The following is a 20,271-nucleotide window of genomic DNA, read 5'->3' as shown; positions in this document are numbered from 1 at the left end:
TGAGCGAAACGGAGGGAGGTAAACTCTTTGGGAATGGTTTGAGAGGAAGGAGGCGATCCAGTCCAGGGCTTGGCCTTGGATTCCGGTGGAGTGGAGGCGGGTGATTAGGGTGCGGTGACAGACGGTGTCAAAGGCAGCCGAGAGGTCGAGCAGAATGAGGGCGACTGTTTCACCGTTGAACATGGTTCCAATTTACTTGCATGCTAATTTATGCTTCCATTGACTTCCATTGAAATGGTAAACCTATTTTTGTATCAATTTCTCTTCCTTGCGAGTCCTTCAATGGTTTGTACAGTTACATCATTTTATTTTTATGAGCTTGCTTTTGAATTTGTATTATTTTATAATGCATCTTCATATGTTTGAGATGTTCATACTTCTTTACACATAGCACTTCCTTATGAGTAGTCATTAGGATAGGCCCAGAATTCCAAATGGGAGACAATTATATTTATACAAAGCCCTCGCCTCACCCAGTAAGTTATTATTTAACAGTTGTCTTCTCTACTTATGCTATGTAACTTAGCATGTATGCAAGTGCATCCATAGCGTTCAACAAGTGAACTCTAAAATCAAACTTTAATTACCTCTACATACAGCAGAATATACTGTTATTTATCTGGGCAAGTGCATCTTGATTCATAATACACTTCAAGGTAAAATCCTGGTTACTAAACACTTCTTTAAAGCTGATACAAAATTTCTTCTGGTTTTTGTAAAAGGAGCTCTTTCTTCGGTTAAGCAGGTGAATGAGTGTTGCCTGATGGTCCTGTCGATATTCTGGCCAGAGTGTCTGTGTTTCATCTTGGCATTAACCTGAGTTCTCTTGTTTCTGAGATTGAATTGAATGTTCCGTTTTGGCTCTGTTTTAGTTCTTTAGTCGCCCTCAGGTATTCCTCTGTACATGTGGGATAGTGGAGGCAATATGGGTTGTCGGGTGGATATTCTTCCCTTTCCAAGCTCTCGACAACTTGGTTTAGTGCGGTTGTTGCTTGGAGACTTAGGTCTACTATCTTCTCATTTCTTTACCATTTATCACTGGTAGTTCTTTGAGGGGGGGCTTCCAAATGTGTTTATGACCTATGGTCTCTTTGTCTGTCGCTGTGCATCAGTGTACAATCTTTGCTGGCTCTTGTGTCCTCCTGTAGGTATGGATTAATGTATATATAAATATGTATATAAATATATATATATATGTCTTTGGCAGTTCCATGTGCCATATCCTGGCAGTCACACTCCTACATTAGTGATGAGATGTATGGGTTCTGCACTCTCAGTCCCATTCTCTGCCAGTTTTCTCAGCACTCACTTTTGTCTTGTCCCCCTTTGCACTCTTGTTCCTTCATGCTGGGTTAAATGCTGTTAAGGTCAGTGACTCTGATCTGACAGCTCTGGCATCCACTGCATCACATAATGTGCTTGAGGATTGCTCTGGTGTTCTCATAGGCTTCATGTAGGGCTCGGGGCTTGTGGCACTAGGTGTGGCCAATCTTGCTTCCTTTACTGCCTCCAACCAGGCTCATGTTGAAATCCTGGCCATTCAGGTTCCCCATTCCTCCCTAGAAGGCTTCAGGCTTGAGGTATTTTGCTTTGGTTATTTTTGCTTCCTTTTGAGCTACTAACAGGCTTTGATAGTTGTGGTGTTTGGTGATGGTCACTTTGGCTTTCTCTTCCACTCCCAACTTGGTTTGGAGCTTCAGAGGCTCGGATATGGACATTCTTGCTTCTTTTTGTGCTCCCTGCTGCTTGGCTGTGCATTGATTCTCTGGCTGTTTGACTTGTGTTTCACCTTCCCTTATCCTAGCTGCTTCATTTTGTGGTTCAAATGTGTGGTCTTCTGCATTGGTTTAGGTGCAGTTCTGGGTCTCCTGCCTCTGGGGTGTTTTGGTCGTGCCCTATCTTGATGTATCCAAGTCTCCATCCATTAGCTGGAGTCACTTAGGTGTTTGGTAATGCTTTCTTTTTGATGCATTGGTGTGGCTACCTAATTCAGTTGGGTGGCCTTTCAGTTAAGTCTGGTGTTATGGGGGGATTACATTGTGGTATGTCTTCCATCTCTGGCCACCAAGTTGAGTTGTTCCTTATACTGGATATGTTCTCGGTCTTGGCTGTTGTTTCTCTGTTGGACTTCTTCAAAGTGCCTATGTTTCGGCCTGGCTTTTCTTACCACGTCTTTCTTTTGCTTTGGCAGATGGTCAGTTCTTTCTCGTTCTCATGTGGGCTCCTTGTTTAAGCTTTGGTCTTGGTTTGTCCTTCCTATTGCTTGACTGGGGACAACCTATCTCGGTTCTACCTAAGTTTGGCAGTTAGCCTCTGTCTGAAGGTGCGTCTTGGCTCTTGTTTGGACTGCTTCCTCCAGCTACTCCTATTCAGTAAGAGCTGTGGTTGCTCGGTGGACTCTCCCTAATGTCACATTCACCTGCTGTTCTTTTCCCACTAGCACTGTTAGTGGTAATCTGGTGCTCCTTCTTCTGGGTCATATTGTGTTGCTTCAGGGTTATTTTTGTATGTTGGGGGTTTGAGTTGTAAGCTCACTGCTCTGGTATATCTTTGAATAGTAGGGACTAGGATGATGAAAGTTTGGGAAGATAGCACAGCAATTGTTCATTAAATCAATTGCCCTTCCTAGCCCTAGTACTTATGTCCCACCTTCACTTCTTTGGTCACAACCTCGATTCACAGTGCTTGAGGATTACAGAAAGTACAGCGGGGACCCCTTCATGGCCCTTCATGAGGGTAAGGGTCTGGGAGGGAGAGGGACCGGAAACAGGCTGCTTTTGCTTTAGGTGGTGTGCGGGGAGAGGTGGACACACCTTAAATAGTAAATACTGGAGAGGGATGGGTAAACGAAGCAATAATGATTATAGGTAAATAATCGGCTCATTCCAAAATATGGCTACAATTCTAAATAATGTTATGTGTCCTATGTGTTGTGAGATAACTGAAACACACAATAGTTTGCACATACAGTTGCAAGTGTTGGGCAACTGCACTGATTTTGGGGACTGAAAGTTATTAATCGTCCCAGAACAAGACAAAGAAAGTCAGAAAATTAAGAAGATGGAAGATAAATATAGGTAACAAATGACAAACGGTAGGAGCAGGTATGAGGTGGAATCAAGACTAGTCCAATTTTGGTATTTGGCAACCCTGGTATTTAGCAGCTCCAGCGGCAGTCTCCAAAGAAAAACTTTAAACTCTTCCACTTTTTATTTTACTAATTAAGCAATATTCATTCATTAATTCATTCATATGTCAACCGGACAAATATGTTGGCTAAATGCACAGTCTGAAAGCCTCCTTTGTGTTTTTGAATTATTGTTATTTTTTTCAATATCCTCAGCGGCTACTGTTCTGAACCAGGCTTTAGGGTTTATTGAAAAGGACTGTGAACGATATTATTAATATTTTAGTTAAACAATCTTCCCGTATATTAAATGTTGTTCCTCCCCACTCTTTACAGCACTTGAATAGTGCCCTCTTACTGTGATAGATGTCTTGAAGTTCTCCAGTTCTTTCTCATTGTTTTCTTCAGTTAGGTTCCTTTCCCTTTCTGCTTGGTGGAGTCTGGATTCCAGTGTATAGCTGTCATTTCTGTAAGCCAAGGAAAGCTGCACAAATACATTCTGCAAGGGGACAAGAAGGGCATGTGTATTACCCGTTGCAAACGTAATTCTACATGCTTGTCCAGGTAAAGATGTTTAACCAGAAATATTATAGATCAAGCCAGAGTACGATTAAAAAAATTAATTTACATTTCTTTCTGTTTGATTCTTTTTTCTCCCATAAAACAAAAGTTTCAGTACAAGCCACCCCTTCCTAAACACACGAATTGCATAGTGCTGAGTATGCCTGGTTGAATGTCAGAACTGGTCTGTGAGAATTTGCAGTTTTACAAGAGAAAATGAAGGTAACCCGTGCACATTTATGGGTCAGCTGGGACTGTCGATTCCCAAATACACCATCTATTAAGGCATGAAGGGGGAGGTTGGATTCCACAAGGCAGTGCATATTTTCCATTTACCCTTGGCGATGGATAGAAATGCCATAGTACAGAGGAAATACTTTTTTGAGAAAAAAAAGGAAAGTTGAAATTGCCCTGCAAGTTATCCCCTTGCCTGCCAGCAGTTTAGTTATTACGAACTCAATAAACAAGCTATGGGCTACTGTCTGTTACCACAGAAATACAGAAGTAGGAAAATCCACCACTACATTTTTAGTACAGCAGATTGTAGTCTGTTTACTATCTTCATAGCATAAAATCTGCAAGCAGATTTGGGGGGCGCGCACAGTAAAGTAGACTGCCCTTAAAAAATAAATAAAAACGAAGTTATCATTTACCCTGCATGCGTCTTTCTGGTTTTGCCGGCAGAGCTTGGTATGCCCAAAGTACAGTGGTCAAAGTGAACACATCCTTGTCTGCTTCTGTGGGTATTCAGCAGCAGGCAGTACTGGGTTTTCTATGTACACAGAATGGTAACAGGCCCGAAGACTGACAGATTTGCCATGTGGAGTTCTGCCCTCTTCGAAAGTAAATAAAACATTAGAAAAAATGATGCAATGTCCTACATGGGTCAGATTTAAATGTGGGATATAATATCCCTTGTAAATAGTACTGCCCTGCTAAATGAACTGAGACGTCGGGAGCCATATCATGAACATGCGGTGGTTCGGAGCTGACCTGAGTCCCTGTTTGTAAATGACGGCACTGCCTAAAGTACATGGTGTTATCCTTTAGTGCATGAACCGTGGATAGCAAGGCTTTGAAAGACTCAAGTACAGGTGTATTCTCTGATTTTGCACTGTGCTGTCTGTAGCTCATGCATTCATTCGGAGTATTTCTGTGTTTAGTGTAGATATTTTAGTAAGTACAATCGCTTAAAAATAGGCAGGGCGAGTCCTCCGTGATGGGGAGGAGTATCGCCCTCTCCTGGTCAAGAGCCAGGAGATAAAAGATAAGAGATGAAAAATAAAACAATAGTTTGCTTTCATCTGCTGGCTCAGCCAGCAGTTTAGGGAGGGGCGAGGCTGGGCCACAGGAGATGGGATGAGGAGAGCGTGCACCTAAGTGCACAGGTGTGTTTGGCCGGCCATCTCAGGCTGGCCAAACACACATGCGCACTTAGGTTTCTCCAGCCTGGCTCTGTTAAACAGCAGGGCAAGAGAAACTGCACAGACCCCAGGGCAATGTCTGAGCAGCTGGTCAAGCCGCTCACACAATCCTGGTGCTTCTTTCATGCTAAGTTTACTGGGGAGCCTGTGCTGGTGTACCAGTGAATACTGGGACACCAACCGTCAGTAGCAGAGGAGCAACGTGGCAGGAAGCAGCGGGAACGGTGGGAAAGGTAAGTTGTTTTTTTTTTTTTTTTTTCATTGCTTCCTCCTTCCCCTCCACCATCCCCCTTGACATTTGCTGCTGCTGCTCTCAGCTCTGGTCTGTGCCAGCGCACTGGGAGATGTATCATGAATGTGTGTGTTCACACAGGACACAACTGTGTGCTTCGCTAAATTAATGTTATTGCATTTTCTGAAGCGCATACATTTAGCTCAGAATTTCTCTGAGTAAGGTCATGAGCAGTTTATCTGGGCTGCTCACATGGAACCTGAACTCACATCCCACAGGATGGGCCTGTGTAGCCTTCAAGGGTAACTGCAGACTAAGGGCCTGATTTATGAAAAGTTTGAAAACAGCAAAAACTTACAAAATATAATTATATTTTGGAGGTTTACCCCTCTTTTCCGTTAAAAAATTATGCAAATGGCGGCGCTAACTTTTCATAAATCAGGCCCCTATGTTTTCAGCCACCAATAAGGAGCCTTGGATTCCACCTCATGTCTGTAAACGATTTGATTTTGGCTAATTAAATTGTGATGAATTTCTTTTTCTACAGGGAGCTACTTTCTCACAGAGCACTTGAAAAATGTATTTTAAGCCATTATTGCAAAACCTTGCATTATGCTCCTAGCAACATTTATGCGTATGCAAATTATGGAGCATGCTTAAAAGGAAGTGTAAAAAATAAATGTATGATTTAAGAGCTGGAAATAGAGGACACACTTTTGATAGATACAAATGATCCAAAGACTAGCAAATCCCCATACACCAGATCAACAGGTCACTGAACTGTGCACAACATAGATGAAACTGTTCAACATGGGTTGGCTCCTGCTACAAGCATTTCCCCTGGAGTTAAACGGATGAAGAGCTAAACCAAACTAAACTTACGATTAAGGTAAAATACGTTGTTTTGCTCAGTTTGATTTGCTGTGTGTGCTGTTAGTTTCCTTCCCCCTCACTATATCCACTATGCCCACCAAAGTCTAACTCAGCACATATGAGCAATACTTGTCCAGTTGAGCATCAATGACTGCTTAACTTGATAAAACCATACTCTCTCTCTCTCTCTCTCTCTTTCTCACTGTTACAGCAAAGTCCCTTCTTGGTCTCCGATTACATAAATTAGGCAAAGGAAGACAGGAGAAACTATTCACCTTTGCCACTATAATGATCAGTTCCAGGGTATCACCTACTGGCTTCCCTCTGATGCACACATACATTTTCAGCCACGTGCCTAATATTATGAATTCCAGCACTGATTGTACGTGTATTACATATTCATAGCATGGCTCTGCTGGGTTTCACACGTAGTGTCACTTTACTGTTTTATCCCAGAATAGAATAAGGCAACAGATGGCTTTAGAGCACTGAAAAGAGATCCAAAAAGAGTCTCCTACGAAAATGCAATGTTTGGTGTAAATAGTGCTTGATGCTGAATCCTGCTCCAAAACCTCAACAATCAGGTTTGTATCAGAGTCCAAGTTTCACATTGTGATTGGTGCAAATGTCCCTCTCTCCCTGTATGTTTGTCCAAGATGATCGAATTACTTTGTCTGGCTTCTTTCAACGCTTTCAACATCTGACAGTTAGAAAACAAACTCTATAGATATTTGCACATGTTCGTACGAATTATACAATACACAGCACAGAAAAAGCTTTCAAAGTTCTTTAATCGTGACACTATCTTGAAAGGGTAGTAAACATTATGTAGGTTGAGAGACAGTTCATATGTTATGTAGGTTGTGGATCTCTCCACTTCTGGAAAAAAAATCACCAGTGTCCTTGTAGCCACCTCTATCCCGAAGGCCATCATTGTGCCCAAGCTGCCTCTGATTTCTCATGACTGTGTAAGCAGCAACAGCGAAAGGTCCTGTACTGAAAGACAAGCCTGGGAGATACAAGCATGAGAGAGGAAGCGTGTGTGTAGTAGTCGTGATGTTTATGTGCACTAAGCCATTGCCCTTGCTTTTCTACATTTCCATCCATGTGTATCAAGCTGCAGGGCCTTTGCCTTTGAAGCCATGATACTCAGATCACGTGTCTTTTCTGCTGGAGACAGCACAAGCAAACATCAAAGCAGGTGTTCTGAACATGGCAACTTGTTCTTGCTGATATGACCACAGTCACAGGTTACCACGATTAAATAAATGATCAAAGGAAAACAGGTCGCATGCCAGGTATTCTTTACTTTTCCAGGAAGAAAAAAATATTTTTGAGGGAAAAAATCTAATAGAAGCTGTGTCCACAGCCGCCAAATAAAGTTTGGGAGCTCTGATTCTGTAGACAGGTTTTTACCTTTCTCTTTTAAAGTTACAGTGTTCTGAAGAGCACTCAAGGTGGGATGTTGATGCTTTATAAACAAATTCACCAAACTTGTGGTGGGGATGTCTCGAAAACATAGCTTCTAACACGCCATAATGTATAAAACTGCCATGAACATTTCCCACTCGGGTTATCCATTTTTCAAGGACCTTTCAGGGGGTTGCTGCCTGTGTTTATATTCTTCTACTGTAAGAACAGAACCTGCACACAATATTTGTCTGTTTTAACCTCTTGGGCCTAGGGCAGATGTGCTCTTGTGTTCATCAGGCCGCTCGAGTTCCAGCCCGATAAAGTTGTTAAACAATATGTATTTCCGAGTTGTATGGCTATGGATGCACAGCGAGGTCACAGTCTTTATGTGAAGTGCCCCTCTAATGAGAAAAATAATGTTCAGTTAAAACTATAAAGAACATAAATGCCCTCACTGGGTTTAAGAGAAAAACATAAACTTTTCATATGGAAAAATCTTCACATAAAAAGCAACGGATGAAAAGGTTCACAAGTTATGGGAAAGAAAGAAAAACAAATCAATGTGACAGACTACTGCATTCAAAATCAATGTAAAACGTAATGCAAAAGAGTGGAAACTGTGATCCAGCGAGCACTCTGAGACATAAGCATGCCTGATGCCTAACCTACAAATGCAATGAGTTGGGATTAATTTTGTGAAGGATTCCACTTTCTCAGCAAAAAACATTCAGTAGAGTGAATTTATAAACTATATCCAAATAACGTTTTACTGCATCTTGAAGGAAATCACAGTCCAAACGTGCAGCTGAAAAACTTTGAGATTGAAAAAGTCATAAAGACAGCGGAACTATGAGTGCATGATGTCAGTCTCAAATTGGTCGTTCCTCCTGGTTGAACTTCTGCTTCCAGACTTTATAAAATACTATACCATTAGCATGATAAAAACATCTTCAATAAAAAAAAATGGAATCTGTCTCTGAACAGGACTTCCAGATGGCATGATTTGCAGTGCATTAGCCCTTGGACAGGTGTGGACTCATTTCCAAAAGTTCGTAGCAAGATAGCTGCAAACATGGCCGATTCACATCAGCACAAAATAGACCTGATGTATCTGGTTCACCTCTGTCAGAGTTTCTGTGTTGAGATATTGCCATTTTTCTGGAGCTCCGGATGCCTAGCCAGACAAAGTCACATGTGGTGACTGGAAAAGTCTCAATGAGGACAGCTTGCTTTTGGGGAGACCTTGATGATGATGATGGTGGTGATGTTTGAAATATTGTAGGCACTCTAGGAACAGTGGTGCTCACCCTTGGAAGTAATACATGCACAGCGATATTATTGGTAAATCCTTATGTAAATTGGCAGAACAGTGCCTGCCCTAATAAAGTGCTTGTTGATAGCACTGTAACACTGAGGAGTCAGATTGTACAATTCATGTAACTTGTGTGCATCCATCAATGTACTCACCCTTTGAACTCACCAATTCATCCACATATCCATCATTGCACTGACTCATTCAACCATTCATCCATCTATTAACTCACCTTAAATGTATCCAATTCCTCAGTCACTTACTCATTCGTCCATGCACTCACTGATCCATCCATCTAGTGAGTTCATGATTACATTCACTCAGTCACCCATTCACACAACAACCCAAATTAACTCATTAATAACTGAAGAATTAATTCGATTTATAGAACAGCTACTCCTCTTGACAATGCTAATGCCAGCTTAAATGTCATTCTTTGTGTATGTTCTCTCGTGTGGTCCAAAGGTGAGCTCATGGTGTAAGGCCCCTTCCGCTGAAGATGATTCCTGTAGAAATTGATGTTTGCACTATAAAACGACTTGTTTCAGAAAAAAAACTAGCCGCCATGTTTGAATATTCGGTACATATTTGAAATATTAAGTCTATAGTGATTAGTGCAAGGTAAAGAGAATGCTGAATGGTTTTACACTACGCTGTAGATTATGATACTCTCTCTATCTTTCTATTAATCTTTTGCACCCTTTGCACATATACACACTTGGTCCAAATGGTGCGTTTGTTGTAGTTAAATTTGCAGTAATGTCAGTCACAGGATGTGTGGATCTTGTGTATTTCCTAGCAGGATTTCTTTTTTAAATTTTAGGGACACACACGCACAGATGACCAAGTCCCCTGCGTTTAGAAATAATCAGCAATATACAAATGGGTGAATATTGTGAGACATTTGGTTTGTTTACGGCCACGAGTAATTGAAGCAGTATTAGGAAACAGGGCACCTCAGATGCAATTGAGCATATGGATATAAGGACAGATGGCGATGGCGACGCACACCGACAAATAAATCTACCACTGAAGGAGTCCAACAAATACATCAAAATCAGAAAACTGAAAAAACATCTGATGAAAGATGCAAACCTGTTGAAAGAGCATGATCAAGTTAAAAAAACTCAACGAAATCTACCAATGACAACAACATATTCAAAAACTAGAAAGATTTTTAAGTGGCGAAATATGTATACAAATCACCGGCTTGTTGAAGTTACGTGACTGCTAGAGTAAACAAGAGCAACGCTGGTTTACTTTTGCCTATAACATACCTTACTTGAAAGCATACTCTTCTGAGTTTTAAATTTGTGAGCTTTGCAAAGCTTAAAACTAATGGTAAATGGTCATCTCTCAATAGTGTTTTTGAGCTGCGTGTTTACACGATAAATGTACCATATTTATTTAAAGCAAAGCCAGCTGTTTCATTTCAGTGTGCAGCTTATTGTAATTGTTCTTGTGAATAGATTCTCTCTTGATGAGTTGATGTGCGCATGCTCTCATGCTGACGAAACCTCAGTCTCCTTCCCGCACAACGTGAGCTCCGAGTGACAGCTGATGTCATCAGCCTGTCTCCGGGCTTCCCGGCTGTATCAGTGCTTGGAGTAGGTCCGGCACTTGGCCTAGCCAGCTGCCCGAGGTCACCATTTGAAATGTGCCAAAGGGTTGCAATCAAGGTTACTGAAAAATAAAACGCCTACCTTTCGGGCACTGTCACTTACAATGAACCTAGGATGTTGAAAACTAAACATATTTTATAAATTATTTGTAAATTGTTACTATGGCAATCTAAGAAAGATTAACGCTTTGATATATAAGGGGTGGGCTCGATGTAAAAATGCTGTGGGAGGCTTACATTTTTAAACAACCTTCAGCAATGCCAACAGGTCTGCCTTTAAAGCACTGCACCTGTACTCCCACTTGCACACAGCTACACCTACACTTACAAAGAAACTCTCTTCGCCCTACAATCACATGGGCACCTTGCCTGCTAAACTTATGGAGGCAGTCAGCTCACACGGGCGCAACTATCACCCTGCCTAATACAGACACAGATCCCTCTGCTCTAAGGCAGGCACACCGTATACCTTCACACACGGGCACACCAAACTTGTGAACGTTGAACTTTTACTAATAAATAATCATGCACTTTGGATTATGAATCTGCATAGAATTTGACTTAACATAGAAAAAGAATGTGTGATTTGAAAAAATGTGCTCACTTGAGTGGCCGCTATTAATCATGAAGTGTCTTTATTAGAGGCTTATTAATATTAATTGAAGTATTTACTCTAAGAAATTGCAGTAGTAGGATGTATTAATGAATTTGCATTATGTATTTGCTTTATAAGTTGTAGGCTTAAGTTAGCGAGGTTTGGGCCTAGTTTGCACAGCCTCATGTTAAGCTGTACTGTTCTAATAAATCCTGGGAAATGTATGACTAAAGAAATTAATTCATGTATTGTTTTTCCACTGAGTTGACCAAATGTTAGCAGATGTCTTTAACTTTCTCATGAGAACTGCTTGATAGAAGATTGTTTACTAGTTATTGAAACATTGTATAGTTAGTGCGTGATACAGCGATATTCCCAGGAACTGACAATGGATGCACTGACTGGAGTACGGATGGATACTAAAATGTTACCTGACAAGCTTGACAGTGGGAACAGAAGAAGAGGAGCCAATCATTGACATGTGAAAGACAGTTCTGCTATATTTTAGATTTGAACTGTTTTGTTTTTTTGGACTAACTGCAAACGTACGATTCTTTGACCAATGGCAATGTGGGAAGTTCTTTAGATGAAATTAACTTAACCTGACTGCACAGAGAGAAGATGCTCACTCACGCTGGCAAACTTGTGCCCACTCGCGCACTCTTATTGTACTTCTGTAGAGGTATGCTCATTGCTATTTTGATTATTCCTGAGAGGATTCTACCTAACTTAATTCCTTAGATTTCTGATGCTGCATGCTGATCCCTTAGACATTCCTTTCTGATGATTTGTGGAACTTAAGAGTCCCCATTTCCAAACCATTCCCTTTTATGACCCACTGCTGATGCTGACCGAACAGATGTCCAACTGACAAAGAGAATCGCAGCTTGCTGATCCATGTGAGAAGAGGTATAACTAATGCTAATGTTCTTGTTGCAAATGTTGTCTTTTATTTCTAGGTACCACCTGCTGCTTTGACAGAGCCATAGCTAGATGTTCTTCCAAATATAAGTTGGCTAAAATTGTTTTGCATGAAGCCCAAACATGCTATCCTAATCCGAAGTTTAGTAAGGGAGACCCTAACACGGTAACAGTTGCTATTAACAAATACTTGATGTTGCTCAGTTGCTGAACCTAGATGTATGCTATTTCCATTGAGCAGTTTCATCTATTGATAATTTGTACTGTAACTCTAGAAGGTTTAGTGATCAATGCATTAATTAAATTGAGATTCTTTAGAAGATTTACATGATATTAGCATTGTTAATATAGGGTAATAAACTTTCTAACTTTTACTAAAAGGTGTGGTTATTCATTACCAAATGGGTCATAGTGTGTGACGAGTTACTGACTCCAAAAGTATTTACTGCTGTTTATTGATGATTTGTGTTGTATTGGGATTTATGGTGAGAATTTCTCTAAGCACAGTCAAAAGTTCCATCGAACCTCTAACGCTTCCCCAAACAAATGATAGATAAGAAACCAAATAATATCAGATGTGCTAACACTCTCCCCACACTAACATGGGCACACCGCTCTCCCCAAACTCACATGGGCACACTACTTTTCTCACACTCACACAAGAACACCGTTCACCCTACTTTCATCCTGGCACACCACTCTCCCCAGACTTACACAGGTACACCATTCAACCTGCACTCACACAGGCACACCACTCAACCTGCACTCACAAAGGCACACTGCTCATTCTCGAACTCACACAAGAATACTGTTCACCCCTCAATCAAAAGGGCACACCACACACTCACACAGGTACACCACTTGGCCTGCAGTCACATGGGCAAACCACTGATACTGCACTCACACAGGCAAACCACTGACCCTGCACTCACAGAGATACCCCGCTCACATAGATACAGTTCTGTTACAGAAGCATAGTTACTATATGCCCACTCCTGAACAGTACCAGTTTCTAGGTAGAATGTCAGCTGCTGTCAAGTGTTCCACTGCTGTGATGAGATGCAGTTACGCCACCATCCAGGTCTTCCTGTGGTGGCAGAGAAATGCTTGGTGCTGTAAGGTTTGGTGACACTAGTTGAGAATCTCTCACAAGAACTACATACTGCACAGGCGGCTGGGCACAAGTCAGTTGCTGGTGGTGTTGCAGGTCAGGTCAATGTGGCAGAGGCACACACGTTTTCAGTTTTTAATTAGGCCCCAATCCATGCATCTGGTGCCACTGCAGGCCCTCAGAGGGAATTACAGAGGAAGTATACATGCCCAAGCTGAAGCCCGCCTTCATTAAACCTACATTCCCCTTGCACCTCCCACAAATCTATCCATGATGCTCACTGGCTAAGACAATACGTGCCTTCACAGTGATGGAAACCTACCTCTGCAATCATCCAACTCACACATTTCTCCTGCCTTTCTTGATTTACCTCATGCAGACTTGTGTCAATAAAACCATTGAGATCCAGATAGCCCCAGCCCTTCTGTGACAATAAATAGACCACACATGCAGCTGTATAAAAACTAGAGCAAGCCTCTGTAACAGAGCATGGAATTATAGAGTGTGCTTTGTTTACAGGAGCCTCTTTCGGTAAAACATCAACAAGCAATGTACTAGGTATTTTGTAGGCATCGCTCTCCCTTGAGTACTCATGCGATTATGATGTTTCCCGAGATCTCTAGCCCAGCTGCACAGAAAAAAATAACCTTACAAGTGCAGGTCTTGAAGCTCTTTTACTGGTGATCAGATGTGATCGGCAATAGCTGTGCTGTAAAGCCAGACCTAAAAAACAAGTTACAGCTCAAACTTACTTTGTACGTTGTGAAATATAAATTAACGGCTCCCAACATTTTCATCCTGGACACTCTGACACGATACAACCACTCTCAAAGTTCCACATAGGTTAGGAGCCTGTGTCAAATAAGTCCTCCATGGCCCATTATTCTCAGAGAAGAAGGCACATCTCACCTTTGTCAATACACAAAAGGAGGTGCGACTACACACCACATTTAGTTACTGCGAGAGATACAGATGTTCCTGAAACAGTATCCACATAAAATGTTGCAGTTAAGAAAACAAAAACATAGAGGAGTGTAATGAGACCTTAAATTATAGTAGTGTGTGTGGTAGGAGAGTCTCTAAAGCAAAGTCCTAGGTTTTACTATTAAGCACATCAAAGAAATTCATGAAAACAGGGGCCACTTAGTACATTTGACATGTCTGGCCTAAATTTCTACTTGGTACTCTATCAAGAGGATACCATACCGCAAAAGAAAACCTTACTAATTGTGTACCTCTACAATGAGGAAAAGTGTATGACACTGACTCAATTCAGAGAGCAGGGGAAGGTGTCTGGACTGAAGATATTTCTGTATTTTCAGTTACAACATACGCATGTTGGGGGAACACATTTATCTGGCCACTGCCTAGAACCTTAGTCGTATGATACCATGGGGGTCATTCCAACCCTGGCGGTCAATGACCGCCGGGTTGGAGGACCGCGGGAGCACCGCCGACAGGCTGGCGGTGCTCCCAAGGGCATTCCGACCGCGGCGGTAAAGCCGCGGTCGGACCGGCAACACTGGCGGTCGTACCGCCGCCCTTTGGAATCCTCCAAGGCGGTGCAGCTAGCTGCGCCGCCGAGGGGATTCCGACCCCCCCTACCGCCATCCAGTTCCCGGCGGTCCGCCCGCCGGGAACCGGATGGCGGTAGGGGGGGGGTCGCGGGGCCCCTGGGGGCCCCTGCAGTGCCCATGCCACAGGCATGGGCACTGCAGGGGCCCCCGTAAGAGGGCCCCTACAAGTATTTCACTGTCTGCTTGGCAGACAGTGAAATACGCGACGGGTGCAACAGCACCCGTCGCACCTTCCCACTCCGCCGGCTCGATTACGAGCCGGCATCCTCGTGGGAAGGGAGTTTTTCCCTGGGCTGGCGGGCGGTCTTTTGGCGACCGCCCGCCAGCCCAGGGAAAAACTTAGAATACCCTCCGCGGTCTTTCGACTGCGGAGCGGTATTTCGGAGGGGGGAACTCTGGCGGGCGGCCTCCGCCGCCCGTCAGGGTCAGAATGACCCCCCATGTGTCTACAGAAAGGTATCCGCCCATGGAAGGGCTTTATTATGCTTGACGCAAAGTGTGGGGGAAGGGACCATGGACTCATGCTCACGCATGACCAATGATGGTTTGAGGCGCCCCACGAGGAAGATATCTCTCAACAGTTGATATTGGTTGGTGCGCCTTAAATATCTACACCAGATGTATTAAACCAAATCACAACTGCACGGATACAGGCGCCAAGACAGCCAGAGCTGCAATCACTCATTAGCTGATTTTATGCATCTTGCGAGGGTCAGTACAGACATCCAAGTTTATTGGCAATAGTGCATTTCTGAGCAAACTGCTAAGATGTCAGTACTGCAAATGTCTCAATCCTCTTTATAGTGGCACTCAGCTACATCAGGGAAACACTAGTGATCCTTAGACCGTGTACTGGCTTTACTGTTAGAAAAGAGGAGAGTGGCAACAGCATGGGGTAAGAGGCCAACACCAAAGGTGAAGCTGTGGTTAGCAGACATACTTTACTGCAATGACACATTCGATATGTGCACCCTTCTCTAAAGCGGACCACATCCAGCCACAGGGACATCTAGGAACCTCCTAGAAGTTCCATGGCACTGGACGAAAATGAGGAGATGACTCAGTGAGGCAAGGTGGAGAAAGGGATTGCAGTGGCAAAGGCAGACCAACTGATGGGCTAAGAATATGCCAGACTGTGCAGTTCCGGACTCTAGATGCTGAATATCTACTGTGCAAATGTTAACACTGATGTAAGTTAAAAGATTTCAAATCTGTGTTATCTTACAAATTGTGCTTTCACTTGAAGTTTTTTTTATTTTTTGCAGTGTGAATTTGGCTCAAGGGCATAAGAGCAACAAATTACATAAAGTAAGATGTTTTTTTTTGGTTATAGGGAGAGTAAGTGATTTGCCCAAAATGAAAGGAAGTTGTGTAAACAGAAGAACTCAAACCCAGCTCGTCTGGGCCAAAGTGGGCAGCTCTGGCTGTTAGGCTACATCCCCTCAACTATAAGTAAATATTTGTACATTCACAAAGAACTGTCTTTAACATCCTTAGAGGCACATCTTTGCCTAGACGTTACCTCACTGCACTACCGTACACTGCCCAGATTTTCCTATTTAGTTACCGTTCAGCAGCTCTGTATACAATACCAACGAGGAGTGAGATTTTATTCTTAAATCGGTCTCTATTCATGTTTAAGTAGCACAGCAACAGAAACATTATTTTAAAGTCCTAACCAAATGTAATGTGAGAAGTCAAGGCAGAAAATTACAAAAACATAAAATGTAAATGGACAATATAGGTTGTATCGTTTCAAACTAGCTCTCCAAGACAGTGGTGCTGGAACAGTTTTCACAGAGGGGGTGCTGCCATCAATGTAACATCACTGAAGTACTAGATTTGTGAAAAAGCCAAGTATAATACAAAAAACACAAGTGATTCAAATGATTCAAGCCAATTCAAAAGGCCAGTGGTAAGTGTGTAGTATGTTGCATTTTGGAGCCCACTGTTATACATATATTATTAAAGCATAGTGTGGTAGTTCACTGTCTTTTACAGACAGCATATTTTCAGTTGAAACGAAGACTAACATTGTACAGACATGCAGTTTGTGTATATACAGTGTCACTGAATATTTATCATTTGTGTATTACCAAGTGAACTATCTTGATTTGTTGTAGTGATATTAAAATCTTTGTTTCCATTGCACGTCAGAATTACAAAAGAAAGTGCTTTATTTGTGCTTTTCTAACTGCTGTGTTTTGAAATATTTGAACAGCGCATTTATAGATATTTGTTTTGTTGTCTGTTATAAAAATAATTTACATCCTACAGCCTTTGTGTTCACACTCCCTTTACCTAGCAAGATTGTCACATAGTTCCAGTTGCAAAATCCTCTGACTTTGAAGTTAGAAAAAGAAAAGTAAAGAGCGTGCACTGGAACGCTCCAAGATGGCCGCTGGACTTTGAGCCTCCCAACACTCCCGGGACATCGAGACACATTTTTGCAGTTTTATTGTCTATTTTGTGTGGAGAGAGACATGCAGCGGCCCAGGAGCGGCTGATTAGCGGCAAAGTACATTTTTCAGATTAAGTTGTGTTTTTTTTAATCCTTACCGATCGCACAGCCACTCCTCATGATGAGCTGCCAGGGATGTCATTTTGAGGAGGTTTCACCTGCAGTCTCTACAGCGAAGGGTGGGTCACTTCATTCAGCTTAACCATATGGAGGGGAGACTCTGAGCACTTCTTATGCTTCACACATCCTTGGTGGATTTCTACAACTTTTACTGCCTATAAGCCATATTGGCAATCTAACATACTTTCCCCACCGGCCAATTTCCAATTTGCTTTATTGCCATTTGGAATTGTTCCTTGTAGGAAGTTGGCTCTGTATATACTATTTCAAAGTAAGAAATAGTGTGCACAGAGTCCAAAGGTTCCCCTTAGAGGTAAGATAATGCCAAAAAGAGATAATTCTAATGCCCTATTTTGTGGAAGTGTGGTCGAGCAGTAGGCTTATCAGAGGGTAGTGTTAAGCATTTGTTGTACACACACAGGCAATAAATGAGGAACACACACTCAAAGACTTACTCCAGGCCAATAGGATTGTATATAGAAAAAAATATTTTCTTAGTTTATTTTAAGAACCACAGGTTCAAGATTTACAAGTAATACTTCAAATGAAAGGTATTTCACTCAGGTATTCTAGAAACTTTGAATAATCACAATAGCATGTACAGTTTTGACAACAATGGCAATAAGCTATTTTAAAAGTGGACACTGCAAAAATCAACAGTTCCTGGGGGAGGTAAGTAATTGTTAAGTTCACAGGTAAGTAAAACACTTACAGGGTTCAAAGTTGGGTCCAAGGTAGCCCACAGTTGGGGGTTCAAGGCACCCCCAAAGTTACCACACCAGCAGCTCAGGGCCGGTCAGGTGCAGAGGTCAAAGAGGTGCCCAAAACACATAGGCTTCAATGGAAACAGGGGTGCCCCGGTTCCAGTCTGCCAGCAGGTAAGTACCTGCGTCCTCAGAGGGCAGACCAGGGGGGTTTTGTAGGGCACCTTGGGGGACACAAGCAGGCACAGAAAGTACACCCTCAGCGGCACAGGGGCGGCCGGGTGCAGAATGCAAACAGGCGTCGGGTTTTGTGTAGAAAGCAATTGTAGGAGGCTGGACTGGCTTGTAGTGAGTACCAAGGGGTACTTGCACCTTGCACCAGGCCCAGTTATCCCTTATTAGTGTATAGGGTGTCTAGCAGCTTAGGCTGATAGATAATGGTAGCTTAGCAAAGCAGCTCAGGCTGAACTAGGAGACGTGTGAAGCTACTACAGTACCACTTAGTGTCATATGCACAATATCATAAGAAAACACAATACACAGTTATACTAAAAATAAAGGTACTTTATTTTTATGACAATATGCCAAAGTATCTTAGAGTGTACCCTCAGTAAGAGGATAGGAAATATACACAAGATATATATACACAATAGCAAAAATATGCAGTATAGTCTTAGAAAACAGTGCAAACAATGTATAGTTACAATAGGATGCAATGGGGAAACATAGGGATAGGGGCAACACAAACCATATACTCCAGAAGTGGAATGCGAATCACGAATGGACCCCAAACCTAGGTGACCTTGTAGAGGGTCGCTGGGACTATTAGAAAATAGTGAGAGTTAGAAAAATAACCCTCCCCAAGACCCTGAAAAGTGAGTGCAAAGTGCACTAAAGTTCCCCTAAGGACAAAATAGTCGTGTTAGAGGGAGAATGCAAGGAAAACACAAATCAGCAATGCAACAACGATGGATTCCTGTCTGAAGGTACCTGTGGAGCAAGGGGACCAAGTCCAAAAGTCACAAGCAGCTCGGAGATGGGCAGATGCCCAAGAAATGCCAGCGGTTGGTGCAAAGAAGCTCTTACTAGGCTGAAGAACTGTGAATACTGCAGGAACGACAAGGGCTAGAGACTTCCCCTTTGGAGGATGGATCCCCCACGCCTTGGAGAGTCGTGCAGAAGTGTTTTCCCGCCGGATGGACGCCAACAAGCCTTGCTACACGCAAATCGTGCGTTTGGCGTTTTTGGACGCTGCTGGGGCCCAGGAGGGACCAGGAGGTCGCAAATTGGACCTGCAGAGAGAGGGGACGTCGAGCAAGACAAGGAGCCCTCACTGAAGCAGGTAGCACCCGGAGAAGTGCCAGAAACAGGCACTACGAGGATGCGTGAAACGGTGCTCGCCGAAGTTGCACAAAGGAGTCCCACGTCGCCGGAGACCAACTTAGAAAGTCGTGCAATGCAGGTTAGAGTGCCGTGGACCCAGGCTTGGCTGTGCACGAAGGATTTCCGCCGGAAGTGCACAGGGGCCGGAGAAGCTTGCAAAGTCGCGGTTCCCAGCAATGCAGCCCAGCGAGGTGAGGCAAGGACTTACCTCCACCAAACTTGGGCTGAAGAGTCACTGGACTGTGGGGGTCACTTGGACGGTGTCGCTGGATTCGAGGGACCTCGCTCGTCGTGCTGAGAGGAGACCCAAGGGACCGGAGATGCAGCTTTTTGGTGCCTGCGGTTGCAGGGGGAAGATTCCGTCGACCCACGGGAGATTTCTTCGGAGCTTCTGGTGCAGAGAGGAGGCAGACTACCCCCACAGCATGCACAAGCAGGAAAACAGTCGAGAAGGCGGCAGGATCAGCGTTACAGAGTTGCAGTAGTCGTCTTTGCTACTATGTTGCAGGTTTGCAGGCTTCCAGCGCGGTCAGCGGTCGATTCCTTATCAGAAGGTGAAGAGGGAGATGCAGAGGAACTCGGCTGAGCTCATGCATTCGTTATCTGAAGTTTCCCCAGAGACAGAGACCCTAAATAGCCAGAAAAGAGGGTTTGGCTACCTAGGAGAGAGGAAAGGCTACTAACACCTGAAGGAGCCTATCACAAGGAGTCTCTGACGTCACCTGGTGGCACTGGCCACTCAGAGCAGTCCAGTGTGCCAGCAGCACCTCTGTTTCCAAGATGGCAGAGGTCTGGAGCACACTGGAGGAGCTCTGGACACCTCCCAGGGGAGGTGC

At 43.2% G+C, this 20,271-nt stretch overlaps 1 protein-coding gene across 1 annotated transcript in view; it reads right to left on the bottom strand.

The window, feature by feature from the left end:
• IRAG1 (inositol 1,4,5-triphosphate receptor associated 1) overlaps positions 1 to 20,271 on the bottom strand; it is a 547,704-nt gene that overhangs the window by 74,000 nt on the left and 453,433 nt on the right. Inside the window, exon 12 of the mRNA XM_069223615.1 lies at positions 3,486 to 3,626. Within this exon, the coding sequence (XP_069079716.1) occupies positions 3,486 to 3,626 (141 nt within the window). The remainder of the gene's footprint in view (positions 1 to 3,485; positions 3,627 to 20,271) is intronic.

This window comes from Pleurodeles waltl, chromosome 3_1 (assembly GCF_031143425.1).
Source record: "Pleurodeles waltl isolate 20211129_DDA chromosome 3_1, aPleWal1.hap1.20221129, whole genome shotgun sequence".
Lineage (NCBI taxonomy): Eukaryota > Metazoa > Chordata > Amphibia > Caudata > Salamandridae > Pleurodeles > Pleurodeles waltl.
This window is presented reverse-complemented; position numbering and strand designations above follow the sequence as displayed.